The sequence below is a fragment of the Trachemys scripta genome, chromosome 14, assembly GCF_013100865.1.
Source record: "Trachemys scripta elegans isolate TJP31775 chromosome 14, CAS_Tse_1.0, whole genome shotgun sequence".
Classification (NCBI taxonomy): Eukaryota; Metazoa; Chordata; order Testudines; family Emydidae; genus Trachemys; species Trachemys scripta.
The window spans coordinates 8,160,412-8,171,017 of record NC_048311.1 but is presented as its reverse complement, the minus strand read 5'-3'; the positions used below and the strand labels follow the sequence as shown (position 1 = coordinate 8,171,017).

The 10,606-nt window shown below is 50.7% G+C and overlaps 1 protein-coding gene across 2 annotated transcripts; it reads left to right on the top strand.

The window, feature by feature from the left end:
• Positions 1-1,010: 1,010 nt before the first annotated feature.
• On the top strand, positions 1,011-3,128 carry LOC117887185 (zinc finger protein OZF-like). Of its 2 annotated transcripts, none has more exons than XM_034789516.1 (2): positions 1,011-1,398; positions 1,742-3,128. In XM_034789516.1, the coding sequence occupies exon 2, from the start codon at positions 1,753-1,755 to the stop codon at positions 3,043-3,045; it is 1,293 nt and encodes a 430-aa protein (XP_034645407.1). In that variant the 5' UTR covers positions 1,011-1,398; positions 1,742-1,752; the 3' UTR covers positions 3,046-3,128. The 2 variants fall into 2 exon arrangements, with proteins under 2 accessions (XP_034645407.1, XP_034645406.1); XM_034789515.1 differs by having other exon boundaries at positions 1,739-3,128.
• The last annotated feature ends 7,478 nt before the right edge of the window (positions 3,129-10,606 follow it).

Sequence of the window (10,606 nt, the reverse complement as noted above, 5' to 3'; positions counted from 1 at the left end):
GGCAGTGGTGGATCCAGCTCAGGTAGGGGATTTTGTGGGGAGCTGTTGGGGAGGGTTGTTTTAGATGGGGAGGGGCAGGAAATACACAGGGTGAGGCAGGGAGAGGGACAGGGTGTGATAATTCTGCTGGGACATGCTCAACCTAGGGCCTGAGGGGTGGGGTGAAGAGTCCCCCATTTCCGAAACAGGAAACAGCCCCCTGGGCAGGGCTGGGAAAACAGGCCAGAGTGCTGGAGCCTGAACCCATCGGCAGAGATTGCGATGAAATACAAAGGGAAGGTGCTGGGATTCCTGTCCCCTGTGTGGAGGTCTGCTTCCCATGTCAGCCTGTGCCTAGTAGGTGTGTGGCAAATGAGAAAACCCTGCCCTCCTCTGCTGGGAGGGCCAAGGAGCCCTCACCTTCTCTCTGTTCCCTGCAGCCTCCTGGCCACTATGAGCAGGGTGGGTGTAGTATTCTCCTCTCGCTCTCCCAGAGCTGTCGTCTCATTGTGCTTCTTCCCCCATGAATAGTGGGATTGTGGCTGGGGCAGCAGGTACTGAGTGGGGAGCACCTTTTTTTTCAGATGCCAGTGACCTTTGAGGAGGTGGCTGTGTATTTCACCGAGAGGCAGGGGGCTCTGCTGGACCCTGATCAGAGAGCACTCTACAGGGACATCATGCAGGCGAATTATGAGATTGTGATTTCGCTGGGTAAGGATTCTTATTCCCTCAGCTATTTGAAGCCATGGGGCCTGCATTTCTGCATCTGGTCAGGTTCTTCCCTGGTCAGTTACATTAGAGGGGAATGGGTCACATAGTCCACAGCTCCAGTGTGTGAGAGAGCTGTTCACCTCCAAACCCCCTATAATGGGATAGGGGAGTCATGAACCTGATGGACATGTTAATTCATCCCCATCCCTTCAGCTTTCACAGGGGCAGGAACAATGTGTTAACCTATCTGCATTAATTCTCACTCACACACAAGATCTCTATACACCTCCCATCTGTGGGGAGGGCTCTGGATGCTTAGACGTATGCAGGGGTATAACACCAGAGCTGTGTGTGCCTCAGCAAGTCCCCCAGACCACACATCCTGAAAACTCCTAGTGAGGGTTTTACAACTCCCCCTCCCCCAGACATCGGCCTCTCCCAAGGAGGCTCAATGATCATGTTCCCATCTGTTCAGACCCCACAGCCCCCCAGCAAATCATGGGGTCAGTTTAAACTCAAGATGTGCCCTTTGTGACAGATACCCCACCATTCCTCAGTGCAGTCTGATCATACCTGATTTCACCCCCTGAGCAGGACTCCCCATTCCCAAACCTGACCTGATCGCCCGGCTGGAAGCAGGGGAAGAGCCGTGGGTCCCAGATCACCCAGCCTCCGAGGAAAGGAAGTTTTCAAGAGGCACCCGCACAGGTGAGACGTCTATAAAACTATATGGCAAGTGAAGGAAAAAGCTGAAAATCCGAGCCCCCTCAGTTCTGCCTTATCTCACCCAGGTCAGGCCGTGGTCAGCAGGTGTCAGGTCATCATGGCAGATACAGCTCATGGATTCCCACCCACCTTGTTAGCTGTCAGGAGTTTTTTCCATGACTTCACTTCCCTGTGAATGTTTGGATGGGATTTGGGAGCAGAATCCAAATTCTCAGTCTCCCCAACAGTTACTGAGTTGTGTTTTCCCTCTTTGCTATTCCCCTTTCTGTCCTTTGTACTAACCCAGGCAATGACTCCTGCCTATATTCTCTCTCTCCCCCAGCAGGTGATGAGACAATGAATGAGAATGAGGATGGGAATCCACTGCAGGAATGTCCTGAACAAGTGGAACTGCAGGGGACCTTATTGAAACAAGGTGAAGAGAATTTTTCCCAGTGCTTGGAACAGAGAAAAGCCTGGAGTAATTGGCACAGGTCAGAGAGGAAGCTGGGAAACTGCCAAAGGAATAAAGTGTATGAATCTATTGGATGTGGGGGAGGAGGCAAGGATCCCGAAGAAACCACAGTTCAGTGGACAAATGAGAACGAAAAGAACCCCTATAAATGCTTGGACTGTGGGAAAAGCTTCAGTCATCGCTCAAATCTGACTAGACATGGGAGAATCCACACTGGAGAGAGACTTTATAAATGCTTAGACTGTGGGAAAAGCTTCAGTCGGAGCTCAAACCTTATTAGCCATAGGATAATCCACACTGGAGAAAAACCCTATAAATGCTTGGACTGTGGGAAGAGCTTCAGTCAGCGCTCAGGCCTTATTAACCATGGCAGAATCCACACTGGAGAGAACCCCTATAAATGCTTGGACTGTGGGAAAAGCTTCAGTCATCGCTCAAATCTTATTAGACATGGGAGAATCCACATGGGAGAGAGACTTTATAAATGCTTGGACTGTGGGAAAAGCTTCAGTCGGAGCGCAAATCTTATTAGCCATAGGATAATCCACACTGGAAAGAAACCCTATAAATGCTTGGACTGTGGGAAGAGCTTCAGTCGGAGCTCAAATCTTATTAGCCATAGGATAATCCACACTGGAGAAAAACCCTTTAAATGCTTGGACTGTGGGAAGAGCTTCAGTCAGCGCTCAGGCCTCATTAGCCATGGCAGAATCCACATGGGAGAGAACCCCTATAAATGCTTAGACTGTGGGAAAAGCTTTAGTCGAAGCTCAAATCTTATTAGCCATAAAATAATCCACACTGGAGAGAAACCCTATAAATGCTTGGACTGTGGGAAGAGCTTCAGTCAGCGTTCAGGCCTTATTAACCATGGCAGAATCCACACAAGCAAGAACTCCTATAAATGCGACTGTGGGAAGAGCTTCAGTCAGTGCTCAGGCCTTATTAGCCATGAGAGAACCCACACAGGAGAGAGACCCTATAAATGCTTGGACTGTTGGAAAAGCTTCAGTCGGAGCTCAAATCTTACTGCTCATAGGAGACTGCACACGGGAGAGAGACCCTATAAGTGTTTGGACTGTGGGAAAAGCTTCAGTCGGAGGGCACATCTTATTAGACACGGGAGACTCCACACTGGTGAGAAACCCTATAAATCCGTGGTTCTCAAACTTTAACGACCCGAGGACCCCCCTTTCGATTTAAAAATTTTCATGGACCCCTCCTCCCCCCAAGCCCACTGCTCAGCCACAGGCCCCGCCCCCACTCCACCCCTTCTTCCAAGCCCCCACCCCTGCCCCTCCTCTTCCCTGCCTCTTTCTGTCCCCTCCCCCAAACGCGCCCCATCCCCACTCCTCCCTCTCCCGCCCAGTGCCTCCTGCACACCACTGAACAGCTGTTTTGTGGTGTGCAGGAGGCACTGGGAGGGAGGGGGAGGAGTTGATCAGCGGGGCCGGCGGCCCCGGACATGACTCGTTGACCCACTGGAGTACCCTTGCGGACCCCTGGGGCCCAGTTTGAGAAACCCTGCTATAAATGCCTGTACTTCAGGAAGAGCTTCAGTATTGCTCAAGTCTTAATTAACCATGAGAGAAACCATACAGGAGAGAGACCCTATAAATGCTTGGACTGAGATAAAAGCTTCATTCAGCGCTCGGGCCTTATTAACCATGGGAGAAGCCACATGGGGGAGAGATCCTAAAAATGCCTGCAGTGTGAGAAAAGTTTCAATGCACCATCAGCCCTTATTATACATCAGAGAACCCACACAGGAGAAAATCCCTATAAATACTTGGATTGTGGGAAAAGCTTTAATCATTTCATGTCTGAGAACTCACACAGGAGATAAAACCTGTAAGTGCCTGCACTGTGGGAAAAGCTTCAGTGAGAGCTCAAATCTTCTTATACATCAGACAATCCACATGAGAGAAATCCCATAAATACCTTACTAAACATTTCAAATCCACATGGCACAGTATCTATAAATGCATCGACTGTGGAAAAAAAATAATTTGAAGATCACATCAGACAATCCACATGGGAGAGAAAATCCATAAATACTTGGACTGTGGAACTAGCTTCAATAACTTCAGCAAAAGAGTCATCTGAACTGACACATTAGTCCCCATCCAATAATTCACAGAAGAAAGACTTGAATGTATGGGGAAGCTTCATTTCATGCTCACACAGCATCAAGCATCAGCAAATTCACAGAGGGAAGAGGCCTCTCAGATATCCTTCGCATGGAAAAAAGGTTTAGTTGGAGTTAACACCACATTGGGCATCAGAGACTCCTCCACATAGGAGAGAAATTCTCTCAGTGCCATGACTAGGACTGGACGTAGTAAAAACTCCATTTCCTAATTCCCACACACAGTGGCATTTGACTTCCAGGTAACCAGCTGCCCATCTCTGGGGTCAGGTTCCAGCAGCAGCTGACCCTGAGCTGTTCAGGGACCCTCTGGCTTTGCCTAGTCTAAGCTAACCCCAGGCAGAGGTGGAGGAGAAGTCCTTATCAGCCCCTCCTCCCTGCTGCAGTCCTGGCTGCTGAACTGATGGACCTTTCTGCCTCCTGCTCACCCGCTGTGGGAAGGGAGAGAGAAACTCCTCCAGAAGCTCCCTCTGCCTGAATTAAGTTATACCCTCTCCCTTCCCTGATATGATGCCCCTCTCATGGAGACTAGGAGAGGGATACTTAGGCCAGGCCCTAAATTCACTATGGACACCTGTCCCCTTCCCCATTTTCCTGCAACCCCGGGGCTGGTTTCCCCCACTTACCTGGAGCTGGTACCTGGAGAGTGAGTAACCCTGGGGCTGACAACTCTTCCCCTCCCTAAATCCCCGAAGGTGCTGGGTTCCAGGGATTTAAATATGAAGGGACCAGGAGGGATGGGTTTTGGGGAGGAAACTGGGGGATTGAATGGTTGGGTCTGTTGGATGTGGAAGCAGAAGGTGTTGGGTGCCAGGCAGATCGTATGTTAGGGATCATGGGATAAGAGAGGAGAATACGGGGAAGAGAGGTGCTGCTTCTTATCACTCACCCCCTCTGCCCCTTTTCCCTACCCCCTTTGCATTTAGAAAGCACCAATAGCTTACTTTGACAGGATATTGCACAGCTTTATTGAGGACTTAAGGAGACAAAAGATCTTTTGCTAGAAGAGTCCTTTTTTATTTTATTTAACCTTTCTTTTCCCTTTGTCATGAGATTTTTGTGTTGTGTGAACAATGAAAACTATCAATATCTCTCAGCACAAACACCAAGGGTGAGTGCTAGATTCATACTCCAAGAGGCCGAGACTGAACAGGGCATGGAGTTGCTACCTGATCTCTACAGGGATGTGAGATAGAGTCAGGAGGGGGTGAGGGGAACAGAGCTGGGAAACTGCAGACTTTTCTCTTGAGAGCCAGACAGCTGAGGCTGAGAACTGTGAACTTGCTGCACCAATACCAGAGAGAGACAGGAATTGCCCTGTGAGTACTGAGTGAAGCCATCCCTGAAATCTAAAGCATTACAAATGATGCCCCAAGAGGAGTGATGAGGGGAGGATGCAGAATCTCCAGATTACTGAGAGGATGGGTCTGGGCAGAGACAAGAAGGAGAAAAGTAAACAGGCCTGGGCTAGCCTTAAAGCCAGGCTAACCCCCATCATAGAGGCCAGAGGGAAACAAGGAGCATGACAGCCTAGCTGGTCACTCCCTCCCCATCTATCAGTGTATCCTGTGTGGGGATGACAGATGTTGTCTTCCCCACACTGTACCTCTCTAATCTCAGCTCCTTGGATTCCCTGCTCTCGGAGTGTTTGCTTTGTGCCTGGGTCCCAGCATGTCTCCTGGATTCTCTGCACTTTTCTGCCAGTTTATAAATGTTGCTCTACTGCTGGTGCATGAGGGATTTGGGTGCAACAATGTGCTGGCCTGGGGATGAAAAGTACCGTGCTGAACTGGGCGGGGGATGGGGAAAGGAGTCTGTCTTTGTTTGTCCTTTGGAATAATAAAGTCAAATTTATTTTCTCACACTCTGTGTCCTTTGTTGTGCAATAAATACCCACCAAATTCAGAGGCAGGTTAATAGTAAAAGCAATGCAAACATGGTCTGGTATGGAAATGCAGTGAGGTCACCCATAAAACCTCACCTCTACCCTGTCGGAAGCTCAGCTGCAAGTAGTATACTCTAAAATGTATTTCTATATATCGGTGGTGGGCTGCATATGTGGCCCACAGTGTGTTACCTGGGCCGCAAGGGCCGGGTGGTTGGGCAGTGATAGCCCCGCCCTCGCTGTGCTGGGGTGGCTGGCTTCCTGCCATGAACTCCACGGGGCCAACCAGCTTCCTCAGAACCCGTGGGGCCAGATGGCTGCCCCAACCCCCGCCACACCGGGTGGGCCAGTTGCCCTGGTGCTTGGAGCTTGCAGTGCTGGGTGGCTGCGCTGGGTCCCGATCCTGCAGGGCTGGCCAGGAGTCCTGGACCCCCTGCGGCCTGCCGGAAGCCCCAGACCGCAGACCCTGTGGGGCCCGCCAGCAGCCCTGACCCCAGACTCCCACTCCCCAGGGCAGGCCAGCAGCCCCAACCCGGACCCTGACCCCTCTGCACTGGGCAGTGGGGCAGCTCGGACACCCCCATGCTGGGCAGCTGGGAACCCAGGACCCCGGGCACGTAGGCGGCCTTTAGCACACAGCTGAGCTGAGAACCCCTGATATTTATATATATCAGAATCGCTTTAGCCATATTATCTATCTATCTATCTATCTAATATGGCTAAAGTGATTCTGATCTCTGAGCTGTGTTTCTGACCAAGACCCCACCTCGTTCAACCTTACCACCTGCCTAATTCTAGCTCAGACCCATTTAAATCAGTGGGGCTATTGGCAGTAGTACAATTAAACATGTGACTAAGATTTTGCAGGACTGGAAGTATAGATTGCTAGGTTTGGGAGTCTCTCTCTGTTGATACTCGGCCTGTTCCTCATACCACAACTTTCCCCAAATTCATTCTTCTCTGGTTATAAAATAATTGTATCTTAGGCCTGATCCACACTAACCCCCACTTCGAACTAAGGTACGCAAATTCGTAGGTGAATTCGAAGTACCTTAGTTCGAACTTACCGCGGGTCCAGACGCAGCAGGCAGGCTCCCCCATCGATGCCGCGTACTCCTCTCGCCAAGCTGGAGTACCGGCGTCGACGGCGAGCACTTCCGGGATCGATCCGGGATCGATTTATCGCATCTAGACAAGACACGATAAATCAATCCCAGAAGATTGATTGCTTACCGCCGGACCTGGAGGTAAGTGTAGACCTACCCTTAGTGAACACCATGGTTATTTGTAATACAGCAGCAGCCAGAAGCTCCACTGAAGACAAAGTCTATATTGTGCTAGGTGCTGTATATACCCGTCGTGAGAGACAGCTCCCAAGGAAAAGAGTTTACAGTCTCAATATGCAGAATAGCCAACGTAATGATTTTATAAATGTGAGGAGTGACCCTGAAATCTAAAGGGCTATGAGTGATGCCCCAAGAGGAATGATATGGGGAGGGGGCAGCATCTCCCGATTGCTGACAGAATGAGGCTCTGCACCTAAAGCAAGTATTCAACTTCTGTTGTCAGGTTTCAGTGGTAGCCGTGTTAGTCCATATCAGCAAAAAAAACGAGGAGTCCTTGTGGCACCTTAAAGACTAACAAATTTATTTGGGCATAAGCTTTCGTGGGCTAGACCCCATTTCATCAGATGTATGAAGTAAAAGATACAGGAGCAGGTATAAATACATGAAAGGACGGGGGTTGCTTTACCAAGTATTAGGTCAGTCTAACAAGATAAAACAATGAATAGCAGGATACCAAAGGAGGAAAAAAACCTTTTGCAGTGGTAAGAGAGTGGCCCATTACAAACAGTTGACAAGAAGGTGTGAGTAACAGTAGGGAGAAATTAGTATTGGGGAAATTAAGTTTAGGTTTTGTAATGACCCAACCACTCCCAGTCTTTATTCAGGCTTAATCTATGGTATCTAGTTTGCAAATTAATTCCAGTTGTGTGTGACAAACACAGACCGTTCTCCACAATTACAGCACTTGCTCCTAGAGTGTTGAACACATTTTCTGAGAAAAGTCAATCTGTTACTGGCTTTAGCAATAATCATTAACATTGGGTATGTTCAGGCATTTAGCACCGACTGTCAGATGCTGCCATAGAGTGATACCATTCAAAGCCCCATACTGTTCTGATGAAGGTATTTTAGTGCTTATGGATCCAGATTATATTAAACTGATTTTTAAAGCCCATTAGGTTTTGGGTACGTTTTTCAAAAGCATTTTTTCAAAAATGACTTAGGGTTGGATTTTTAAAGGTATTAGGCACTGGATGAACCAAATGGAGGCCTAGTGGGGTTTCCAAAGCAGGTTAGGCACCAGGGGCTAGAGCCCCAAAAAGATTTAGGTTCCCAGCTGCTACTTTCACGTTAGGTACCTGAATCTGACATTTAAATGACACTGATACTCAAACCCCGTTAGAGGGCTTTCCCTTCACCCTCTCACCCAGTTCTTGTCACATAGAAAGCAGAAGATCAGAAGTCTCGAAGCGCAGACTATGCAATGTTTATTGGGGTTCATTTCCAAGAAAGCATATTTTGAAGCCATTCACACCAGTCGGACTTATCTCCATATGCTGATAGAATCTGTTCCCCAGTGTTCCGTTCCCAGCTCTGATGCCACAGGGCATTTACCCCGCGTCCCCCTTCCCAGCTCTGACGCCGCAGAGCCTTGCCTGTGTCTCTGTTCCCTATTTTCTGTTCCCATTCCCTCCCTTAGCAAACATGATTCCAATTTCCCTTCCCCCACTTCCTGTTTGACCCCAGTTTATATAGTAATAGTCTCAGATATACCTTAACCAATCATTTTACTGAAATTTAACTAACCAATCCTAACATATTGTAACATACTTCTCTAACCAATTATATCCCACTACCCTAATTAACTTACACCTAGCAAAATTAATTATACAGCAGACAGAAACAATCAGAGAACCAGACAGATTAATAATAGAAAAGTGGGGGCCATAAAGACAAAACAATACAGAAATGAGGGTTTCACAACCACAACCATTGCTAAGTGATTTCTTGCAAGACAGGATGCTATTAAACTAAGGTTTTTTTAACCATCATAAGATCTGTTTCTTTATCTGGTGGTGATGGGCACTATGAGGACAGGATCGTCTTCCTAACAGCCTAATACCACCTTATTTCAATGTGACTGGTTTGGGATGTGAGGATGTGACTGTATACTTTCCAGTTTATGGCTGCCCCTGCTGCTTAGCCAAAGGCCTTAGCCTAAGAACAAGGCCTCAGACTATCCTAGTGAGAGAAGGCCCATACATAGGCAGACTGTGATTTTGATTCTTTGTTTTTATACCCCTGTAACTAGCTAAGTGATAAAAATACACCCAAGTTCTTAAAGTATATATAGGGTTACCATATTTCAATCCTGCGAAAAAAGGGCACTCCAGGGGCCCCCGGCCCCGCCCCAACTCCACCCCCACCCCCGGCCCCGCCCCAACTCCGCCCCTTCCCCCACCCCAACTCCGCCCCCAGGGTGACCCGGGGGAGGGGGAATCTCGGCAGAGCAAAAAACAAAAACCAAAAAGCCAACTCCCCCGCACCATTCCTCCTCCCTCCGCAAGCGCCGGAGGGAGGCACGGGAGCGCAGGGACGGGGTGAATGTGAATCTGGCCTGGCCCCGAGCAGGCAGGACTCGGGCGGTACCTGGAGGGAGAGTAGGGGGGTGGCCCGCGGGGCCAGCCGGTGGCTGTTCATTCTCCCCACCTGGGCAGCCGGACTCGGGAGCAGCCACTGCTGCAGCTCCCACTGCCATGCGGGGAGGAAGCAGCCATGGCGCTCGGCAGCTGTGGCTCTGGCGCCCGGGCCCAAACCCCCCAAGCCCAGGCCTGTTGCGGGGACCCAGCAGTGCGCACGCTGCGCCCAGCCTTTGGCCAGTCATGTCTGGGCTGGCTGCCCTGCTGGTGCTGCAATCCCGCGGCAGCCCCGGGGTGGAGGCATCGGCAGCCTAGCCCCGTTTGTTCCCCTGTGGGACCCGACCGGGATGGGGGGGCTGCGGCCTGCTGCCCCCATTCCGGGGCCGCCCGCAGGATTGCACCAGCTGGGTCCCCGCAGCAGGCCTGGGCTCAGGGGGTTCACGCCCCGGGCACCAGAGCCGCAGCCGCAGAGCGCCACATGCTTGGCGCTTCCCCCCGCGGCCGTGGGAGCTGCAGCAGCGGCTGCTCCCGAGTCCGGCTGCCCAGCTGGGGAGAACGAACAGCCGCCGCCTGGCCCCGGAAAGTTGGAGCCTGGGGAGGGGGCGGTCCCCTTACCATGCCTCCCTATTTTCCTGGACATGTCCTGCTTTTTGGAAATACCTCCCGGACGGGGATTTGAGGACCAAAAAGCCAGACATGTCCGGGAAAATCCAGATGTATGGTAACCCTACTGGAGCAGGGCCCCTGGCCCTGGATATTGCTGGAGCTCAGGCACCACAAAAGAATATAACCCACCGCCCCTCCACCCCATAGTCACACCTCCACCTCCAGACAGGTCCCCGGGACTCCCACGCCCCATCCAACCACTCCCTGCCCCCTGACAGGACCCCCAGAACCAATCCAACCCTCCCCCCTGCTCCCTGTCCTGACTGCTCTGATCCCTCTCCACACCCCCGCCCCCTGACAGGACTCCTGACCCACAACCTTCCCCCTGCT

Excerpts from the sequence above, each read along its gene's own strand:
- LOC117887185 (XM_034789516.1), top strand. The coding sequence starts at position 1,753 with ATGAATGAGAATGAGGATGGGAATCCACTGCAGGAATGTCCTGAACAA.